The sequence below is a fragment of the Colius striatus genome, chromosome 8 (genome assembly GCF_028858725.1).
Source record: "Colius striatus isolate bColStr4 chromosome 8, bColStr4.1.hap1, whole genome shotgun sequence".
NCBI classification, from domain to species: domain Eukaryota; kingdom Metazoa; phylum Chordata; class Aves; order Coliiformes; family Coliidae; genus Colius; species Colius striatus.
This window is the reverse complement of record NC_084766.1, coordinates 10,673,551-10,696,485: the sequence shown is the minus strand read 5'-3', so window position 1 is coordinate 10,696,485 and position 22,935 is coordinate 10,673,551. Positions and strand designations below refer to the sequence as shown.

Genomic DNA, 22,935 nt, shown 5'->3' with positions numbered 1-22,935 from the left:
AATAATTCCTACAGTTTTATGCTTTGGTCCTGAATGGAACTATAAATGTAACTTAACAACTTAGGCATGATAAAAACCAACAATGTTGAATGGGCTTTAGTATGAAGTTAAGCTTCTTTTCGTGCCTTACAGTTTAATTTCGACTTCAAACAGAGGATGTTGGAAGGCTTTTCAGGGTTTTATTTGATGGTGGGATTTCCACTTTGTTTCCTTTCACTTTCACTGCAAAAGCAGTTACTAGAAGTTTTGCAAAATGTAGGGGTATTTTAATGGCAAGTTTTCCAAGAGCTTTAAACAGTATATGTTTTTGTCATCTTTGTTTAAGCAGAAATTTTGTCCTGGTTACTGTTGCCAGGAATTGATTCATTAGGCAAAAGCCCTGTCCTCACAGACCCTGAAGTCCTGGTTGGGTCAAGAGGAGAGACGCCTCCAGAGTCTTTTTCCTGAGTGTAAATTGAGCCTGAGATATAGATCTACAAAAAAACCCCTTCCTTTTTCTCTGAAAGCTGAAACATGTCACTGGAAGTTCTTGATCTGTGGATGGAATGGGTGAGTAGGCATTTCCTACAAATTTCCCTGTGTTAGACCTATTTCTCCAGTTCTGAATGTGATGAATATTCAAGAATGCTGGTATTTCCCCCCACATCCTGCAAACATCTGTTTTTAGAGGTTAGAGATGGAGATTACAGAGCAAAAGATGTGTTTATTCATGTTCCTCTTCATATTTTCGTATACTAAATTGATAGACTTGTCCCTTGCCTTGAAAGCCTGAAAAGAGAGAGCTCTTCAGAATACTGTGGTGTGTGCTGTAAGGTGTCCAAGCTGCAGAGAGGAAAAAACAAAATATTACTGCTTTCACAGACTCCTAGGAAGGATGAGTAGAAACATTTGGTTGTTGTGATGGAGTTAGACCTAATGTGTCTTAACAGTGGGATGGATAGTGGTGTTTGCTTTGTGAATATGTTGATTTGGAACAAGGTGTGATTGTAATCAATGACAAGCTTGGTCTCCAGCACTGGTGGATCACTGGGAAAGTGCTTCTCTATAAAGCCAATGTGTGTACGAGGAAATTAAGGGAGATTTTAAAAGGAGTGATATTAAGAGGGTAGTTATGTTGACTGACTAGGGACACCTTGCTAATGTGAGGAAAAATATCACCATCCCTAGTGATTAGCTGAGTTGTATTTAAACTGGTCATTTAAAACAAACAGAAACCTAACTGAAAAAAAGAAGTTTTTAAAGGAAGTGAGTAAAGAAATTACATGGTGAGCATCTCGTGCTGTAGTTTGGGAACCCCAGAACCGGATTTTGATATGGTAATCTTCTTCCTTAATTTTAATAAATGTAAAGGAAGGCAGGTTGATCAATGGAGGTATACTGCAGGCTATACACACTTGAAAGAGAGATCTGCAAGTGCTGAGGGCTGCTTGGATCTAGAAGGGAAGGATAATGAGTACACAGGCCATTTGAGTTCAGAACCCAGTCTAGAAGCAAGGAATCTTGAGGTCTTCTGCCTGGGAACAGAGAGTGTTGCTGATACCTTTGGGCATGCTGGTGACGATGCTTGGGGGATGTCTTGCAGCAGTGGTCACAGACAAGCTGAGTATAGCAGAATTATTATATATTCTGATAAAGAAAAAATGCGTTTCCTATTTACGTACCTACCAAGGTTTACCTGAATTACATGAAGTGAGATTTTCATGAATCCCCCATTTTTTGGAGAGTTGACTATTAAATCTCTGATCCCTGCCTTTGGGGTTTTTTTGTCTTTGAATAGAGAAACAGTTGTGGTGGAAAAGCTACTTTTAACAATAGTTTGCTGCGGTTGCATTTTGAGCAGGAGTTTGTTATTTTTAAATGCAGCCTAGTGCCTGTTAGCACCAGCATACGTACCTCTGACTGGAAGCTTTGTAGCAAATTAGTCACCTAGTAGTCTATTCTTCTGCTAAATCTTTTCTCTTTTCCTGCTCTGAAACTTTGGGAGTGTGCAAATTTGCTAATTGATCGGTCCAGCAAAGTGGAGCAGTTAATATGTGGGGGCATCCAAGATAAATGGTGACTTATCAGTGGGTGGAAAGGAGGCAAAAAAAGTATTTAAACTATGTTGGCCTAAGAAGCATTTATGCATTAGATATCTGATATTACAGAATACTTTGGACTGATTTGGTGCAGTACTGCTTTTCTTGTAGGTTCTAGTACTGAGTGGCGATGTTGCTGAGGTTTAAGCTGATCTATGTAGCATGACACAACCAGATTGTTAAACTTGAGCGTTTTAGATGTAAGTCAAACAAAAACCATGGCACTACAAAAAGATAGTATCTCAAATGGTCATGCGGGCTAGAGAAAATAAGTTTTAAACAAACAAACCCAACAACAAAATAGTATGTGCTACAATGTAGCTGTAAGCAATTTGATCTCTTTTTTTCCTACCTTTCACGTCCAGAAACCTGTGCATTCAAAAATTCAAGCAAACAATGTAAAAATGCAAACCTAGTGATGTGTATATGTGCATCCTTATTTTTTCAGCAGCTTTTATATTGAAAGTGAACAAAAGCAAAACCTGTTCCACATGCTTCTGTATTCTATTTGTTTTATACTTATTGATTAACTAGCAAACTATTTATAGTACAAAAAATTCACCAGTAAAACAACAACTTGACTGGCAGACAAAGAGTAAAGCAAAAACTTCTTTCAAGTAATCATCAGAAAAGGATTAATACAGAGAGATATTTCAAAATTTGGTTCAGTGTTTGATATGACGGTGTAGGTTTGTTTTCTGTATTGGCTGTCTTTGGCAATGTAGATCTTCAGTCAAGTAAAAACTAAAGAACATGGGGAAGAACCTAGCAAAGCATGTGTGTGTCTCCTACTGGAGCAGTGTTGTCTAACCTTTGTGCTTGGGATGGTTGCTTGCCTCTGCTGAGGTGAGAGGGCAGCTGTGTATTATGGCCCCATTCTTCCTGCCTTCCTAGCTGTGTTTGTACATGTGGTCATTATGGTCCTTCCGAGGAACATTTAGTGTGTATTTTGAAGAAATCTTTTGCGTATACACAGTGAGCTGGAGGACTTAGAGGAGCTGGGCTTGTTGCTTGTATGTGCTGTGCCCATTTTACACCTGCAGTGAAAAGTCATTGCTACTGAAAATGCAAGAGGTGCAGGAAATGTATAGTCGGTGTGAATGTACAGTGATGAAATGGAGAAACAGCTTCATGAAATAGAGCCATTTGGAAAGGTCTGCGGGCTAGATTTAATTTTCCTGCTAGGTCATTCCTGCCTTGGCCTGTAACTTCTGTTAGCTCAGGTTACAGCTCTTGTGTGCTGAAGTAGAGACTTCAGCCCTGATAACCGTCTGGGAGCTTGTTCTACATGATGATGTTTAAGTGACTGAAAATGAAATGCTATAAAGCACATATCTAATGAGTAGTCAGATTGTTAAGGCTGTAACATTGAGTGCTCAAAATAGGAAATGTTTAATGTTTGCCTGTACAACCTTGCTACCTCTCCTTTGTGGTGCTTTGTTACCATACAGTCTGTAATTACATTAAGACTTGCATAATGGCGTGTGCTCATGGTTAAGCTGCTAAGTAAAAGTTATTTGAGGTTTGATAATGTTTTTCTAGACCCTGTCTTGACATTTTCTTTGTCACAGAAAATGCAACTTTTTCACATGCTACATTTGTATTAGCTATTTAATGCCTGTATTTTGAGACAATAAAGCCAATTGAAGAAAGTTTGATCTAATTCATCTGTTTTGAAGAAAGGCATTTGAATTATTTTTAAATTATTTAAGTATATTCAGGAATTGATTATAATAATTATGAATTTCTTACAGAGCTCATTATACCTTTTGTAAAATGAGCCTGTTTTCATAACTAGGTTATTTCATTTTCCCCACTTGTGTGTTTCGGCTGTGCAAAACTCTTGCAGATGAGCTTCAAAATGCAGAGAGGGAAACTATTTACAGATCTGAAGTAGAATGGAATTGCATCTCATCAAACAGTTGGCATCATTGCTGACGCAATGAAGACATGATGTAGCATGTTCAAATATTACCACAGCTTTGTGTTTGGGAAGCTGGTCAATTTTGAGGAGTCTTTTGAAGTGCTATTCCTTGTGTGGCCTTCCAAACCACAAAATGTATGCACTCATGTCGTGAAGGTAACTGAATTTTTGATAGAAGGTCTCATAAGGCTGCATGAGTGATGTTAAGCTAAAAACATTTTGTCATGGTTAAAACTGGCTTGGGAGGAAAAGGTCTGTCTTATGGCATTTGTCTCAGCTTATTTCTATAGTCAATCTGTGGGCATGGCAGATTCACAGGACAGTGTGCTGGATCACTTGATAGGCAAGGAGTGAAAAACTTTGTGGGACTGGAGTTAGCAGGAGGAGCGCTGTGACACAAGCGTTTTCATGTGTCCAGACAAAACGTAACTGACCTTTTAGAAACAAGGGGGTGGGGGGATAAAGGGAGAGAATTTCCAACTGTAAGTGGAGATTAAAAGGAACTGTGTTTTAACACTTTAAATAATTGCTTATTATACAGGTATTCCTTTTATTATTGTAAAAACCAGATACCCTTTCCCCCTCTTCCACCAGAACTGATCTACTGAATAGCTGGAATGTAATAGAAATTGTGTTTTGAAGTAGTTCAGCATGTGGCTTTAATGTTATATGATAGGTAACATTTAGAGTAGTCGAAGTTACCAGACTGAGGTTCAATGCAGAATTTTTTTTCTCTGTTACTGTGTTTTCGAAGTAACATATGATAAGCCTGTTACCTTTTTTTGTGCATTTGTTTTGTTTTTTAAGCAAATTTAAACCTCTTTCCTCTTCAGGTTTGTGTATATATTTTTTTTAAGCCCAACAGTTTGGGGTTCTGAAGGAAACATACCACAGTAGTATTGCTTGTTTCAAAAGTGTGGGGCTTCTAGGAGATACTGTATACCCAAAGATAAAAATGTGCTGTTCTGCTGTTTGTGTTGCTCAGTTATTCCCGAAAATCCATTGTAAAGAAAGGAAAAGGAGAAAAAAAAAAGTGATACAGAAAAAGTACCTTTATGTCAGAACTGAGGAAGTGACCCTGGGGGTTGTCAGAGGTTAAACAGGAAATCACACTACAAATTGAACCCAGAACTTGAATTCCAGCTTACCGCTTTAACCACAAGAGCATTCACTCTGAAGATAGGCCACCCAGCTGAAAATATACCTGTACTTAGGGAGAAAGCTGTGCCCACGTCACACTGGGATGCTGGTGGAACTTCCTAGTCCTTCAGGCCTTATAGACAGAAGCGTGCTTCTGGGCAGTCGTGGTTAGCAGTGGTGTGAGCTGTTAGTCTCAAGAGTTACTCGGTGTTTCTCCTTGTCTGAAATGGTTACTGCATGCAGTATGCTCGCTTCAGGTGAGTCTGGGAGGTCTGCAAGAAAAAAATAGCTCCAACCTGCAGTGTAAAAGAGGAGAGAGGAGTAAAGAGCTGCAAAAGTTCCTCCTGAAAGGGAATAGCATGAGCCCACTGGAATATTTATTGTATTTGTAGACCAGTATCCGTACCTTTCCAAACTGGTACCAGGAGGTACAGCTGGAGGAGTAACTTGAGTTAGTACTGCTAGAGGAGGCATGCATACTTCAGGTGAACTAGGAAACTTAGATTTTATTTTCTGCAAGAAGTGTGTATTCTAAAAACCATGTCACCGTAACTTTCTGCATTTTACATCCTTTTTACGTCATCGGATTTTTTAGTAACACCTTTGGAAAGTCTGCTTTCTGAAGTGACAGCTTTAGTTCAGCACAACATGTGCGGCAACTGACATAATCTCTTCCCAAAGCTGCTCCAACCTTTCAGTCTATATTCAGTAGCAAAGATTGAATTTCTTGTGTACAGCAACCAGATCAAACTGCTCTTCAGCTCCATCTGCAGGCTTGTATTGTCCATAGGGTCCTGTCAACAGAAAGTGCACCATGAAACAGATGGGTGAACAGTGAAGAGGTCATGGCGGCTCTTTCCTTAAAGATGAGGGAACTTCAAGAGAGTATGAGATCAAAATAGTGATTTTGATAGGCTATTTCCACCAAGATCCTCTAAAACTGTCATCTCTACACTAGGAGCTACTGGAGACAGATAACATTTTGTCACCATTCAAGCCAGGCAATCTTGGCATCGGTCTTTCAGGTGGTCAAGTGTAGGTGACTGAAGCATTTTGTGAAATGCTGTCGAAATGGTGTCTGAAGCGAGAGCTGAAGCTAAAATGGGAGAACTTGTTCCTGTCAGATGACTGAAAATGTTGTACTGATACTGATTAAGGAGCAGGTATTAATTGTGATTGTTGAACCTGCGTGCTGTGCAGTATCAGGAGGCGTTGTGAAGCTTTTAGAAGCACTAGCTGGGGAGGAGAAGGGAGTGTAGAGAGCTGTGTTTTAAAAGAAAAAAACAAACTTTTAAAATTGATCTGTGTTCAAGCTGATGCCTCATGGTAAATAGTGGATTTTGCTGCTTCATGAAATAGTGCCACTAAAGCAATGTGGTTAAGATATGGTCCGGTGACACAGAAAGAGAGCATCCCATAAGTAAGCAGAAGCTGTACTAGAAGCAAGAGGGCAGAGGGAAATCTAGCAGTGTGAACTTGATCTGCTAATGGTGGATTTTCTGCACTCAGTTCTTCTTCCTGGAAAGATTTTAACACTAAATTTCTCAAAGTTTATGCTAGTATATGCAGCATGTGGAAAAATAACTTGTAATGCAATTCACTTCCTAATATGATACCAAATTACTAGATAGAGTTTAGGAAAAATATCTTTCATCATTCTTTTTAAATTAGCTTGTTGCATTGTAAGTTCACAAGGTCAGGTTTTTGCAACACTTCATGTATCAGTTCTACTAGTGATCAGGATTTCACATGCTGCTGCACTAGAAATATCAGGATTTTTCTCCCTAGAAAAATATGACAGTGTGTTTTATGTGCATGAGGTGTTGTTTCCTCCTTCTCCTTCTCGACTTCTTGCAAAGTAACATGACAGCCTTTGCCATTTTTGGGCTTGACCACAATAATTACAGATTTTTCGGTAGTGGGTGCATCCATGAAATGCTCTGAGTCAGCTGTACGTGGGGATTTGAGACACAGGAAACAGGTGTGTGACTGTGGTTATGCAGAAAATCTGTGGTGGAAATAGAATGCTTGTTTCAGGTTTCCAGAGACTGATCAGGTGTTATCATTTTGTATCCTTCAGTGCTTTAGCAATTAATTTTGTTAAATGGTACACAAATCAGAGTGAATTGCTGTTAGTGGGTTTGGATATTGAATGTGATTTGGATAATAGAGAAAAGCCAAGAACCCTGTAGATCTCCTGTCTCAGATTTCTATGCTCTGCTTCTGTTTTTTTGCTAATCATATCACGCTTCTTTTCAAAAGCAGATATTTAATAAAAAGACACATTATCCATATGGAAACACAATACATTTGGATCCAGAGAAATATTGCAGTGACAGATTCTATGCAGGAAATAGTATTAAAACCAGATTTTTTTTTAATGACTGTTTTACAACCTCAATTTGATGGTGGACTGTGTAACATTTCAAGATTTTAGACAATATTGAAGTTAACTTGAACAATTTTATTATTTCAGATAATTGAACTATCTCCAAGTAATGAGTAACAAAATGAAGGAAAAGTTTCATAATGAAATTAAGTGGGTTTAGGAGAAATAGGGTAATGCATCATGTGCTTTTGTACCCAGTCTTAATAACTGTACAGTATTTTTTGACAGAAAAGTTTGTGTTGAAATTGCTTATCCTTTGGTAATTTGAGTGGACACTCGTTGTACTAAATATGATGTCTGGATATCTGGTATTTGCAGTTCATGCTTAGATTTACAGGGTTCCTTTTGTTTATTCAGTTGAGAAATACAATCTTTGTGTATTGGAGGCAGATGTAATGATACTAAGCTTTTCCTTAGAGCCAGCTGAATGCCAGCCAGTGTCCTGCATGGTGTAGGCAGAAGGGGTTGTTGCAGAACAGTTTAAACAGGTCTAAATTGAAGCTGTTCATGCTTCGTTTCCACGTGCCAGCACACTGCCTGTGTGGTACGCCAGTTTAAGAAACAGATCCAGGAAAGAAAAATGGGAGGAGGAGGGGAAAGGATTAGTTTTTGGGTGTTTTCTTCTGCCTCTGCTGGCCTTCTGCCTGGCCACACGAGCACCCATGCGCGCACAAAGGAGGGGCATTGCTGTTTGACAGGGAGTGGGCTGGGATCTTGGCAGCCCGTCTTTGCATTTGCCTGAGCAGCCATCATTAATGCAACACCAGGATCTGTCTACAAAGTGTTATGTAGGCTCAGTCCTGTAATAATGTGATTTTAGAGCTTTTGACTGGTGCAAAGCACGAGCAGAACGAATCTGTGCCAGTTAGACATGAACAACAAAGTAGAAGCACTGATTCTCTCTTCTTTAGAACCAAGTGCTTTCTCATTTAGGTAAGCTTGGTCTGTGTTATTGTCTGAACTACTGAAAAGCAGACACCAGTAGAAATACCCTGTAGTGAAGGCAGTGAGAGAGTTGATTTTGGAACAGCATGCATGCATTTTAACGATTTGAAGACAATGAACCTTTGCAATTTGACTTGTTTACTTAGTTACAAAATGTGTTCAAAGATGCAAGATCAGTAATAGCTCTAAGTAAAGGCACATTTAAAAAGTGATAGATGATGTTATTAAGATCAGTTAGATTCCTTGAGTTTTAATCCTCTGAGATATGAGCTGACAATTTAGCATTTCTTCAGAGCTCTTGGACAACTCTGTTATCTGAATGTGACAAGCCAGAATACCAATGCTGAACATGCTGAAGTAGTGATTGTCTGCCACTGAAATGCACAAACATTAGAGAGGTGGTATTGTGTAGGACCTGAGCTTCTGAGATGGTAAACTGTGCCAGGACTTTCTCTGGCTTCTTTTCTGTTTTCTTTTTTTTTTCTCCTTTCTCCTTTTTCAGGTTGCATTTGTGCCAGCTTTGCTAGTGACACAGAGAGAGAGGAGCTGGTGTCAGATAGACAGTAGGAAATGGCAAAGAAAAGAAAGCAGTAGAGATGGGAAAAGGCACAAGAGTCACAGAATGTTAAGGGTTGGAAGGGACCTTGAAAGATCATCTAGTCCAACCTGTCTGCCAGAGCAGGAGATAAAGACATGAAGGGGAGGACTTGATGGAAGGAGAGCTCAACTGAGAAGTTTCCAAACCCCTACTTGAGAGTTTATGATACTGGTGATATCATGAGGAAAATTTGCAATTGTCCCATTGTTTCACCAAATTTTAAAATTTGACACTTATGTTCTTAAGTGACTTTTCTTGCAGATATGGAAGTTGTCTCCATTTAGGTAATTGTTTCTTGGACTACTAGGGAACATGTTGTTTGAGTTAAAAGAACACTGATGTAATTGTAAGTCCCATTTTTCCATGTACAGTATGTACAAAGAGATGGTTTGGGCAGAGGATTATGGAAGCTAAGCTTTCAGTAAAACTGTAGTTATGCTTCTGTTTCAGTTCTTTAGTTCTCCTCTATCAAATTTTACTGAATCTTTACATTGTAAGCTCTAAGCTGGTATCATTTTATTAGAACCAAAGCAAATTGCAAGTCTGCAGTTCAAGTCATGTGGATTTTAATGCAGAGCTGAAAATACTCCTCACCACTACATGGTCTCATTTGTTAAGGGTCATCGTTTGGGAATTCTGTGCTTCTGTCATTCTGTTGCTCTGGACACTGTTTGGACTGTGGAATTAAGAGTTGACTTTACCAGTTTGTAACTGTGATCTTTCATTTGCCTGTAGGAAATACTTTTTGTAGCCTTTTAGAGCAGATTTCCAAAAGATAACTTCTATGTTCCATTTATCAAGTTTCTAATATGTACTTTAAAAAAAACGATACAAACGCCTGAACTGTTGGGAGTGCGAGGGCTTGAGCTCATGGGCTGGCTTTCTGTAGAGCAGTGCCTAGGTGCTAGAGGAGAGCTGGAATGGAAATTGCCTTCTCAAATGATTCTTCATCGGGAAGATTTCCAGAGTAGCTCTCCTCTGGTGAAATTAGGAAATCCTTGGGGTAAAGTTACCACGTGGCGCCTTTTAAGGTTGATGTTGTATGTAGGGAACTAACAGTTCTGAGAAACAATATGTTTTTCCTGGGCTGATAGATGGGTGGGAATCCTTATGAGATGAGCTGTGCTGCCTGCAGCTCAGAAGCAAGGCATATCTGAGTGAAAAACAATGAACACAATATTTGACCCCTAGAAGGCAGGGCTGCAATCTAAGGAGTGTGGAAAAAAGGCACAGTCCTGAATGCAGCAATCTGAGCTGTACATCAGCTTCTAACAGAGAACATTGCAAGGAGTTTGTCTTTAGGAAGTGAGTAGATAAAAGCAGGTATCTGTGAATCCATAGGGCTTTTCTAGGTTCTAAAAGGTTGGCTATTCAATGCATTTAGTTGGGAGGACGCCACTGCAAAGCACCACTGTAGTTTCCAAAGTTGAAAGATGGAGCACAAAAAGGGAAGAAAAATGTTATAATATTAGAAAAAAGGAGGGTAACAGCACTTAGATGGAACCTGCTGTTCTTTAGGAGGATGGGCATGATAAAAGAAGGGGAGGGTATTTAAAAGGAAATTGTATAATTGCAGCTTTTAATGTGGAAACTTGCTACCTTTTTTCTTAAAACTATGTCTTTACTTCACAGCAAGCAAGGGCAGAGCAGGAAGAGGAATTCATCAGTAATACTCTGTTCAAGAAGATTCAAGCTCTTCAGAAAGAAAAGGAAACACTTGCAGTAAACTATGAAAAGGAAGAGGAATTTCTCACTAATGAGCTCTCAAGAAAACTGATGCAGGTAATTGGTGCCTTTACTGATGTTTCTCCCAGGAGCCTCAGGAGCAACTGATGGATGAACTTTTTTGTTGGTATGACTGTACTTAGAAGTATGTGGTCAGGTTGTATCCCTTGTAAAGCTGACACTTGATAAAAACAAAGTACAAGTAGTGTAGCAAATAAAGCGTTTTGTAATATATTGCTTTAAAGTTTGCGTCTGCAAACTTGTAGTGTTTAGAACCTGAAAGTTTGTACAGAGATGAAGATAAATTGATGCATCTTAAGACAGATAACATTTACTTTACAGAAGAGAGTTACTGATTAATTTAAAATGTTAGTGAAACAGATACTTTTTTCAGGAGTATTTGATATTTAACAGAAGTCCTGAAAACATTAAGCTTTATATACAAGAATATGCAGTCATGCTTGAAGGAGACTTTTTATGTAAGTTTATCCATACTTTTAACAAAATAGGAGTTAAAACATTTTAGTCAGCTGCTTAAACTAACAAGTAGAAGTTACTGGGACAATTTATGGTGGAAAGACTTATTTTTGTTGCTGTCATGGTTTAACTGCAGCCAGGAATTAAGCACGACACAGCCACTCCCTCACTGCCCCAGGCCCAGCAGTAGCATGAGAAGGAGAATAGGAAAGCAAAGTAAAACTTGTCAGTTGAGATAAGAACAGTTTAATAACTAAAGTATAATAATTATTATTAATAATAGATATGAAAAAGGATAGAAAAAAGAGAGTGGGGAAAAAAAAAAACCCAAAGCAAACTAAACCCCCTCTGTGCAGTGCACAATGCCATTGCACCCACTGACCCAAGCTGTGATCAGCCCTGTTGCACCAATTCGCCCCAGTTTACACTGGGCATGATGTTCTGTGGTATGGAATAGCCCTTTTACTAGTTGGAGTGAGCTGTCCTGGCCATACTCTCTCCCAGCTTCTTGTGCCACCCCCATCCCACTCTCTGGCAAGGCAGGATGAGAAGCAGTAAAGGCCTTGACACTGTGCAAGTGCTGCTCAGCAATAACCAAAACATCTCGGTATTATCAACACTGTTTTCAGCACAAATCCAAACCACAGCTCCATAGCAGCTGCGAGGAAGAAAATTAACTGTCCCGGCTGAAACAAGGACAATTACTCTAGTTGCTGATATTTTGAAAGTGAGGAAGTATTTGTTGGAAGTGGTGTATAATGGTTGCCCTGTTCTGAGAGACATGCCTGAATACTTGCTTTTGGCCTCTGTAGGAGACAGGGTATGAAACTGAGTGTCTGGTGTGATCCACTGTGGCTTTTTCATACTGTTACTCATAAGCTTTGTCAAAAAAATAGTCAATTTTATAGAACCTAATTTGCATGTTATAAGCATTTCTTCTGCAGCTGGAGCCTTAAGGCATGTTTAGCCCTGCAGTTAGGAAATACACTATTTAGAAACAACATTACAGCTAATCCCATCTGATGCTTTTATTACTGAAGACCAGGACTTCTATGACTTTGTTATTTGATGCCTATTAACACATAGCAAGTTCAGTATAAATTAAAAATATCCTCAGTCTGGCATTAGTGTTTGCCCTTGCTGTTCTTGAGGACTGACAAGAATGTTCCTGAGCAAGACTTACGTTTGCAAGTCATAAATTTTTATGAAACATAGAGAAGCAGATGGCAGTAAAATAGGGGTATCGAGTGTTCTTTTTTAATTGAACATCTACATAGCACTATAGAAAAGGCTTTCCACTGAAGTCTCTTCCAGTAAAGGGAGAAATAGTATGTTAAGCAATGTTGTTTAATTGAGCAGAGTATGAAGAAATCTGTTACAGAACCAGGTTACTTGGAACTGTACTATACAGTGTGTAGCGCAAAGTAACTTATTTTAAAAGTAAAAGTATGAATTACACTTGATTTGGCTGAAGGGTTTTGAACTCACATAATGACCTTGCACATAAATTCTACTGCACAAGTTCCTCAGCAATTAAATTGCTGTATCTAGTCTTTGCTTAAAATATGCTTAGCCCATCTTGTAGAATTCAACTGAGGTTGTTTAAAAGCTGTATCTTTAACAGCTCTTAAATTACTAATATTATACAGAATAGGTTTGTACATTACAAAGATAAATACAAACTGCTTGTCAGCCTAAAACTGCAATTAACTTTTATTCTTTTCTGCTATGGACTTGCAGAAAGTATCCTTTGACAACAGTAAAAATCTACTCTCAAAATGGCCAAGGAATGGCTCCTTGCAATGTATGAAATAATGAAGGACGTTAGTAACTTCATTCTTGCTAGTAAGAGAAAAATTCAGAGAACCGTGTATACCTGAAACAGAATGCAGACATAAAACTGGTGGTAATTCTCACCTTTTGTCCAGCATCTGGAGAAAATCCCCAGGTTTTGGAGTCAACATTATACTGTAAATTGTTTATCCAGCTTTCAGTAGGCAAGCTGAAGGTTCCTACTGACAGAAAGTAAACATGTAGTCGTAACTACAATGGTATGGAAGTAAAATTCTGGCCACCACTTGCTTATATTAAACAGTGTCTCAGCCTACAGCCTTACACTTCATTTCATGTCAACCAGCAGATTTTTAAAGGTGACAATCCTTAAATGCACTTCTGTTCCAAAGTGTTAGTTCTAAAACTATAATTTCCCTCAAAATCACTAGATAGCATTTTTTGGAAGTATTGTGAGTTTTTCCTCTCAGTATTAACCCAGCTTACTTGAAAAAGAACAGCTGTCCTGTGAATGTTGGTAGCAGTTGTGCCTGTGAAACATGAGTGACATGGAACATCTTGCTCACAGGTTCACCTGTTAACTGCAGAGGAGATGATGGTGAGGGATTTATCAAAGCTTTAAGTTGTGTCAGAGAAATCTGCCTCAGCAGCAGATTTTGTAGTCCTTGCATCTGGATGACTTTCCATACCTTTCCAGTGGCTCAAGTCTAGCAGTACAAGTGGAGGACCTGTTTGTTCGAAAGCAAACAGTTTAACATTAAAACTATTATTCCATTTGTGTGTATGCTGCACACAAATCTTTTTTCATGTCTTCATTATGTCTTTGATGTGATAAACTTGCTGTACAATGCAGAAAATGCATATTAATATATTCTTCTAGACACTAGTAACATGTTCAGCAGCTTATGAATTATACCAAGCAAATGATCCCTTACCCTGAAGAGCTCTCCTGTAGAGTTAGGAAATATTTAAATGCTACGATATGAAAGGCTGATGAGTCAGTTATAAGACTAATAATGAATTTTTTAAAATGCCCAGTTCCATTTCTGCTCTCTTTGGTCTGGAGAGAATTCCATCTAAATAGATGCAGACTTTGGATGATGACTTAACCAGAAATACAGTAGTCTCCAGTGGAAGTGTAGGCAGTAATTGGTTTCTCTACCATTCTTTGCTATTTAGGGTTAAACTCCTAACCTTTGTATTTGCCAGGCAACATTGATCTGACCTGGAACTAGACGTTCAAAATTCATGCTGTCAGACATTGTGCATCAAATGGCTTCCTGCTTTTTGTATGACTAAGGGAAGGAAAAATGCATACAAATGTGTTTTGTCTAAGACTTTGCCTTTTGGAACAGAGGGAGGGGTGGACTGCTGGTAAACTGCATGTGATCTGTAGTCCCTTAATTTTTCAAGCATTTACTAATCTGTGGCTATGTCAAAAATACTGCCACATTATTCAGTTGAAAGCCACCTAGCAGAGGGACTTTTTTTCATAGTGCCAGTGTGTTTTTTTTTTTTACTTGGTCAAACCTTTGTTTGTCACAATTGTAGGGGCTTGAGCATCACATTCAGAGTGGCATCTGGAATGAGCTCCCAGAATGTTAAAACGTTTTAAATGGGAAAGCTGTCTGCCAGAGCACAAGCTGCAGTGCTCTTTGCTAACAGCCTGACAAGAATTTCCCAGTTCAGCATGATGTGAATTAGTATTATAAAACACAGTATTACATCAGGTTTTCAGTACTGTAAGAAATTGATTTCGAAACATTTTACTACATACTAGTCTGATTCTAAACATACGCAGTAGCACACACAAGAAAATGTCACTGGAATAATAGTCTTCCTGTTGCCAGGTTTTCTGGTGCCATATCATTGCTTGATAATAATACCTGTTTATAACTGGGTGACATTAGCTTTCACTGCCTCCATAAGCCCAATAAATAAGTGTATCCTTTTTTACTAGTTTAAATTTCCTTTCCATAGCATAATTTTGAAGTTCTAGACTGGGTGCTGCAGAGATGAGGGAGTACATGGAACTCAGTAGAGGCTTTGGTGTAAACAAAAGCTTTTTATCACATACATTCCTGATAAAGTTCCTATAAGTTTTATATACATTCACTATATTTTCCCATGTACTTAGTCTAATTATATTTTTGTCTACTTGATTAGGTCTCTGTAAAGTTTGGAATAATACTTTTACAGGATTCTCAATCCCTATAGAATGGTAGTAGTGTTTTACAGAGTATCATTACAGGTGTTGTGATGCAGGATCTGTTCTTGCAGCCTTGGACATTGATGAATTAGTTTTAAAATTTAAAGTAGTAAACCTTGAAAATGTATCTTTTTGTGAAACTAGGCTGCTCAGAAAGAGTAATTAAATTTTAATGTTGTTTGAACGTTGTTCTTTAAATTGTTCAACAGTCCCTTTCAAAATCAAAGAGGTTTTTTTCCCCAATATCCTTATATTTTTGGAAGTACAAATTGGTGCAAGTATCTGTCCTTGAAAGTAAAATGTTATGACATACCGAGATAATAGCATAATGTGTAGTCAGGCAGATTAAGTAATTGGGAGGTTATGCAGAACTGTTTCTCATGCAAGTCTGTTTCTTGACAATTCTTTCAAAAATTGTAAGTCTGTAAACATAAGCTCTTACTCTTCCTGCTCTCCAAAATACGATGTGTCAGCTCAAGGATGCAAATGTGATTGTGCAGAATAAACAGTCAGCTCATCTATCATTTATTTGATGAACATCTGGACATAAAGAGGAGACAAACTGCTGATACAAATTTGTTAATAAATAGGACTTTCAGGATGCTTGAAGGAGCAATTGGACATCTTGTGAGGGCTGGAGTACTAAAAATAGACAGTTCAGTACAATGCACAAGGTCGTAGTCTGGGGGATAAATGAGAGTTGTTTTTTAACGGGGAATTTCATCCATTAGCTCTATTATTTTGTTAAAAAAATTTCTTATCTCCCAGAATAAGCCACTACAGTAAGGAAGTCAGGTAAATGTGGTCCTACATTGCATCAGGAAACTTATTTCTGTAGAGAGAGGCGGATATTGCTGTAGCCATATAGGACTTACTTGAATGCTTGCACTCTTCCTGCTGCCAAGCTTTGTATTTGGTGACCCTGCCCTCACTTTAAAGTATTATCTGTCTTTTTTGCACCAAACCCATCTCTGACCCTCTGTAACTGAAAATTCCCCCAGTATTTCAAATACAATTTTCATATGCAATTCAAGGTCTATAAGAGGTTATCATCAAGATGATATTCTAAGACATTTTCTTCCCATTTCTTTATCTGGCAGCTTTAGGTGTATCAATAAATTGTTGTCAGAATAATTACATACAAATAAAAACAGTTTGAAAATACTCCCTTAATTTACTAAGTAAAATAAACAGTATCCACTGATGTTTTACTGGTGGATATTTTCTCATTGTTAGCAGTTATGTTTTCCAGTGTTAAGAGTTTGAATGTTAACTGGGTTTTATTTGGTTTAGTTTGGTAGCCAAAGCAAATTAAAGGGAAAAAAATATACAATTGTGATTGACAGAAACCATTAATATGTATTTTAGGCTGTGTTATTGATATTTTCCTCTCATTTTGAATAAAGTAGCCAAAAAGGTGAAGGGAAGTACTTATATAATGAAAGAAGTTCCATCAGAGAGGGCTTTCATGTTATAAACCGTTTTAGCAATCCCCTTTGTTTGTGGATTTCTTTTTATTCCCAGTCACTTTGCTTTCTGGTGTGTATTTAGGTTAAAATCAGAATAGAAGATATACCTGTAAAAGCTTTCTGACCAGATCCTTTGCCCACAGGATATTCACATTCCCAAGGTAGGATGTAGTAGATACTACACAAGAGCTACAAATCTAATGAGTAAGCTTCAGCAGTTCCCATGTGATGGAAATTCCAGCAAGCTTTAATAGGAAGAATTTGACAAGTCAGGTTATGCTGTTGCAACTCAGTTTAAATAATAAAGAAGTTGCATTTACGTGAAGCAGACAAAAGCAATAAATGGTATTATTTGTTAACTTGATTTGAGATGCCTTTGTATGACTGTGTGATCTGCCTGACTCCCTGGACTGTCTGCAAAAGCTAGCAGTCTCCAACCACACACTCTTAGCAGCATCTGGCTTTAGGCTGAGTAAGAGATATTGGCTATGTGCCTTTTTACACAGTTTAATTTGCTAGCTAAATATAAGCTGATTATAACAACTGGCTTTGGTCTTAATTTTTAGTCATAGGTGAAAAAAAAGTGTCTAGCTTTTTTAATGAATCAAAATGAAGACTGATGAAAGTAAAACAAGTATCTTGAGCTGCGTGGTAATCCACGTGCTGCCTGCTCCTTGGGCTTTTTGTATTCAGTCTTAAACTGTGGCTGCTGTATACGGGTGAGGAGGGAAACGGGTGGTGCTTAGGTAGTTGTGAGACTAAATAATTTCATATTAAATAAACCTGTTTTTTTTCCAACCAAGCTTAACTCCAGTACTAAAATGAGATTACAAAACAACACAAACAATAACTTGATTTTAAAAGTGTGAATATAAATTTGTCTTCTGATGAAAAAAACCCTCACTTAGCAGGCCTGCATATTGTCATGGGAGTCAGGGTTTTCATAAAACATACTGAAACTTACTAAGTGAAAAAAAAATCTCATTTACTTTTTAATTACTGTTCTGGTGTTTAATTAGTGAAAAATAAAATTTCGAAATTGATAAGCCCTGAAAATACATTTAAACTCCAAATTTCTCCCATATGTACATTGCTAAGTAACTACTGTCTGCCTAGAGCTTCCTTCACACAAGCCTTTCTGCTCTGAACTCTCTGCCAGGCTGCACTTCAAAGACCATTTTCTCTCTAAATAGCAGCAAAAGGAATTGAATTAATGAACTATCAGTTTTAGCTTGTTTTGAAATCAAAGTATATTTTTTCACTGTGGATATCCAGAAACCTTGAGATGTGTCCATGACTGAAATGTTTGTCTCCATTTCCTCTGATTTTCCTTGCACGTGTAAAGGCTGTGATCTTGTGTAGTGTTGTGAGATAACCAGAAGAACTAGTGTCCAAAACAGCAGGTGGAAAAAAGTGCCTGCAGTTTTCAGTGGAGGGCCAGAGCATGGTGTAATTACACTGTTGTCTTTTGGTGACATTTGCTTCTCCCTAAATCAGATTCATGTGTTTGTACTGTGGTGCCAGTCACACTTTTATCCACAGGAAGACTTGGATCCCTATTCCAGAGGGATTCTGATGTGATTTTTTTTTTACTTCAGTGTTAAAAGTGACTCTACTCCAAGCCATAATTTATGTTAAAATGTTGGAGGTTTTTCTTAATTTCCATCTGCTTGAGAGCTTTAAGAGTAATGATTTTTTCTTTGGAAATATTAACAGAAAAAAATTTCCCTTGAGTGCTAAGAAACTTTATAATATTAACTTGAAATAACCAGTGTGTTTATATCATCAAAATCTTTTGATCTTGATAGTATAGGAAAGGAAATCGGATTGTTTTTTTACAATTATTTAACTATCTTGTTGTGTAGCATTTTCAGTAGTATGACTTCATTCATGATTTTAATTGTTCAGCTGCCTGGGAGAAAGATGTGCTAAGGTCTACATTTTATGCTTTGGGTGCTCTTGAGGTGATGCATTTAAGTTAAAATTAATGCTTTTGTAAACATCATGATAGATTTTTTTACTTCTGAAATGTCTACAGTTATTTTATATGCAATTGATAATATATCTATTTTGATTTGACTCTATTTATTTGGTTTAAATAAGTGGTTTACTTCCATCTGCTTTGTAAAGGAACACAGTTGAAAACTTTGCTTTTTGAGGGGCTGTTGGGTGGGTTACTCATTTTGTAGTCTTTTGAGAAGAATTATCAGTAGAGAATTTAACATACAGTAAGAATAAACATGTCAATAAATGTATAAAAGGTGCATAATTTTTTCTGGTTTTATTTATGTATTTAAAATACTTCCATGTCTCCTAAATTTTTAGCTTCAGCATGAAAAGGCTGAACTGGAGCAGCATTTAGAGCAGGAACAGGAGTTTCAAGTGAATAAACTGATGAAGAAGATTAAAAAACTGGAAAATGATACCATTTCCAAGCAGCTCACCCTGGAGCAGGTAAAGTCTTAATTTTCAGTATTACATGGCTGTAAAACACAAGGTTCGGAAAAAACCCCCAGCAAACCAAAATCAATCCAAACTTCTTTTGTATTAGATTTGACTTATTTTTTTAAAGAATATAAGAAGCTGGACAGTATCAAGAATCTAGAAAAGGCAATTTGACTTTCAAAGCAATAAATCATTAACATAATTTATGATGAGAGACGCTGATCAGGTTTTTTGTCATGGCCTTTATAGCGTTTTCATGGCCTTCCTGCAGGCCTTCACGTCTGCTGAACAGCTCTGAGTAGCAAATGCTACTTTTTTGTTAAGTACTGCTTGTTGCTGTTGATCAGCTCCTACCCTCATGCTGCTGGTGAGAGCAGTTGCTTCTGACAGTGGTTAAGCACAACAGTAAACAATATGTATGTGCTCTAGTTGTGTTCTAGGTCACCTTTTTGTGGTGGCTTGGATAGCAGAGGACTCAAACTGTGAGATATCAGCTGTGTGTATACTTAAAAGAGTTTGCAATTTGACTGCATCCAACTCCCTTTCTGCCTACACAGTTAAGAAGATTGCGGAGATAAAACACCACTTGTTTTGGTCACATTTCCACTGGAAGTTTAGACATTAAGGCTGCTCTTATGTCTGATTTCAGGCACATACATCAAAGCATCTGTGACATTAGTAGGAGTCCTTTCAACTTAAAAGGCAAACTGATTAAATATACAAGTTTTTTAAAGAACTTCAGTATTTCCGACTTGTGGAAGCCCAGTAATTTGGGTGATGTAATTATAATATGTTACCTCAGTAAATTTTTCTGCTGTTCTCATCGGATGTGGAACTTTTTGCTGCTGGTCATCTGAATTTCTACCACACATCACGGATAAGTTAATGTCTATCTTGATGCAAAGAGTTTTCTTGATTCTTATGCTAACATTCTGTATGGAGAGATCTCTGGAACAGATTGAAATATACAAAGATGGGAAGGTGTAGTTGCCAGCAAATCCTTAATTTCCAAGCTGGTTAACACGAGATGGAAATAACTCTCTTAGCCACAAGGTGGTGGTGGTGGCCACTTAATAAAAATGCGAAGGAAGTGTATGTATTAATCTGGTGTAGTCTTGGAAATGTTAATGAGAGAGACAGCTGAAATCCTAATGTTGTTTAGTTTCATGTCATTGCTCTGGGCAGACTTTTGAAATCATAAAATTTGAAACTATTTGCTACGTTTGAATATCAGTGAAAAATTGTTATAAAAACATGGACACACATAAGTCTTTCTCTCAGATTCCTGACCTTCAAAACTTACTTCGTTTATGAAGACATTAAATTGGATTGTCAGTCTTAATTAGAAATTCCATGCATATTTACGTGTAATGCAATATGTATCTATGTTTTCTCTTACAGTAAGTTAATCAGTGTGCTCTTCTTCCTACCATTAGATGAAATAGATTTCTTTTCGCCAGTATATTTTTGTGGGTTTCTTTGGTGTTAGATCAATAACATATTTTTTAAAAGACTATGTCAGCACAGGTGAGTGGAAACCATGCTGCATGGAAGCCATGCAAAAAACCATTGTTGCAGAAGTAGTGATCTGCAGTCAAACCTTTTTCATCATGTGTTTTATTAGATATCTGTGTAATGTAGTGAAGATCTACATGTTGGTAATGTAGGAGCACAGTGTACAGATTCCTAGAACGTTTTGTGTACTTTCTTCCCTCTGAATACTGTCAGCCCCAAGCACAGGCCAAACTGGCTGATGAGCAGTGCCCTAAGGCAAAGTGCCCCATATCTCCTGGGGCTAAGCCCTTTACCTTCATGTCAGTCCAGTTCCTGCTGGTGTGGGGAACAAAGTGTTGGTCAGGATCCAAATTTTTGTCCCTTCTGTGAGGATGAAGCATCTTACTCCTGACTTCTATTGAAATGTTAGTTCCCTTTACTGTTAGTACACATCTGTAAACTTGGACATGGAAAGGTTTACTAAAGAGTGTTTCCTTTTTTCTAATTGTGTTCCTATTATCAGTATATATCTTACATTTTTACTCACAGTAACTAATTACTCTTAAGCTTTAAAGAAGAAAGTTGTAAGTTAATTAAACTGGCACTATTACCCGAAGTGTGTAAGTTTAAGTTTTGTGTGAGTATTTCAATCTTAATTTAGTGATTATCACAGAGCCCTTAGAGATTTAGATGCTGTAATAGCACTTCACCCAGGGACACAGTAAAGGTTAGAGGAAATCGTTTCATCTGGTTTTAGTCTTCGTTTTGTCATGTGCTACTATTTGCCCATTAGGAAAGCAGTGAGGGTTAACTAAGGCTTCTCTTCCATTTCTGCCTTTCTCACTAAAGAAGTCTTAACATTTTTCAAAAGAGTAAATGTCGATGCAGTGAATAGTAAATGCAGTTTGAACTTAAGACACATGGAATAGGAGATGTCTTTGAAAAGGCTTATGTCATCACTGACCAGGAATTCAGGTTTCAAGCTCTTCCTTGTTGGCTAGAGACAACAAATTCTGTGAGAAAAATGTCTGTTAAGAATACAACAGCTGCACAACTCTTGAATCTCGATCTTTCACCAATGCTGTGACCAATGTGTTGTGCCTGACTTTTGTCTCCTCTTCACCTTCTCCTTGTCATCATATGACATCATGATGTGTCATGATAGTGGTGTTAACAGCAATGATCTTGCAAAACATAAATTTCCATCATTTTTATTGCTTTTCCTCTCCAGCTAAGGCGTGAGAAGATTGACCTTGAAAATACTTTGGAACAAGAACAAGAAGCGCTAGTGAATCGTCTCTGGAAGAGGATGGATAAGCTTGAAGCAGAAAAACGGTTTGTCTCATTGCAGTATATCTGTTACTGTGGGAGTGAGATCATTTAATACATAATTTTCTGGATTATATATGTTCATCACTGTCCCATAACAGTTTTTTAATCTATGTAAACCTGGAGTTCTAAAGCTCCTTGTTTACGTGATGTCACATCCTTGATTGCTTAAAGTAGATTAAACTAAATAGTGTAAGAAATGGCCTGGGAAAGCTGGAAGGAGTTTGCTTATTTTTTTCAACTGCTGATAGAATCTTTTTAAAGCATCTGTTTTGAAGTCAACTTTATATTCATGGCCCAGAGAAACTCCTGTGGTGTTTGTATTTGTTACCCGAGAAGCTCTTGGTTTTTCCTGTCTGCTCAAAGAAGCTCCATTTTTTTTCTCAGTGGTTTAGACTCGTGTCCTTGAGACATTCCACTTCTTCAGTAGAAGTCAAGACTTCTATGAAGTGAAACTTCATATTCCTAGGAAAGCTAAGATTAAAAATATGTATTAAAGCAGCCCTCACTTTAGTGCTGTATTATAGGAACTCTGGTTTTGGAGGCAGTAAATGATTCATACTTTACTTTCTTCTGCATATTTAAGGACAGTTAGTGTGTGTCTTGACTGGGGTCTTAGAAGACACCCGAGCCTAGGTGAACTGCAATTTTGTAGGTTTATTTTACAGAACACTACTGTGAGGAAGGTGCTACAGGTGATATTCAACAGTGGTAAATCTGTAGTGAGATGAACCACTAATGGCCATGAATTTTACATAGGAATTATTATGTGGAGTAAGTAGTATTTGAATATAAAACTGAGGCAACTGAATGTAGTCCAGAATTAATTTTGCCTGAACTGTATGCAGAAATAATTTGGGAATGTCAATGTCTGAATAGTGTAGAAAATCCATCTGTGCTTGGACAACAAGTTTTTACTTTT

The 22,935-nt window shown here is 37.7% G+C and overlaps 1 protein-coding gene across 1 annotated transcript in view; it reads left to right on the top strand.

Annotated features, from left to right (window-relative positions):
* CCDC6 (coiled-coil domain containing 6) overlaps nucleotides 1-22,935 on the top strand; it is a 51,248-nt gene that overhangs the window by 10,010 nt on the left and 18,303 nt on the right. Inside the window, exons 2-4 of the mRNA XM_062001546.1 lie at nucleotides 10,707-10,856; nucleotides 19,071-19,199; nucleotides 21,916-22,019. Coding sequence (XP_061857530.1) covers nucleotides 10,707-10,856; nucleotides 19,071-19,199; nucleotides 21,916-22,019 — 383 coding nt within the window. The remainder of the gene's footprint in view (nucleotides 1-10,706; nucleotides 10,857-19,070; nucleotides 19,200-21,915; nucleotides 22,020-22,935) is intronic.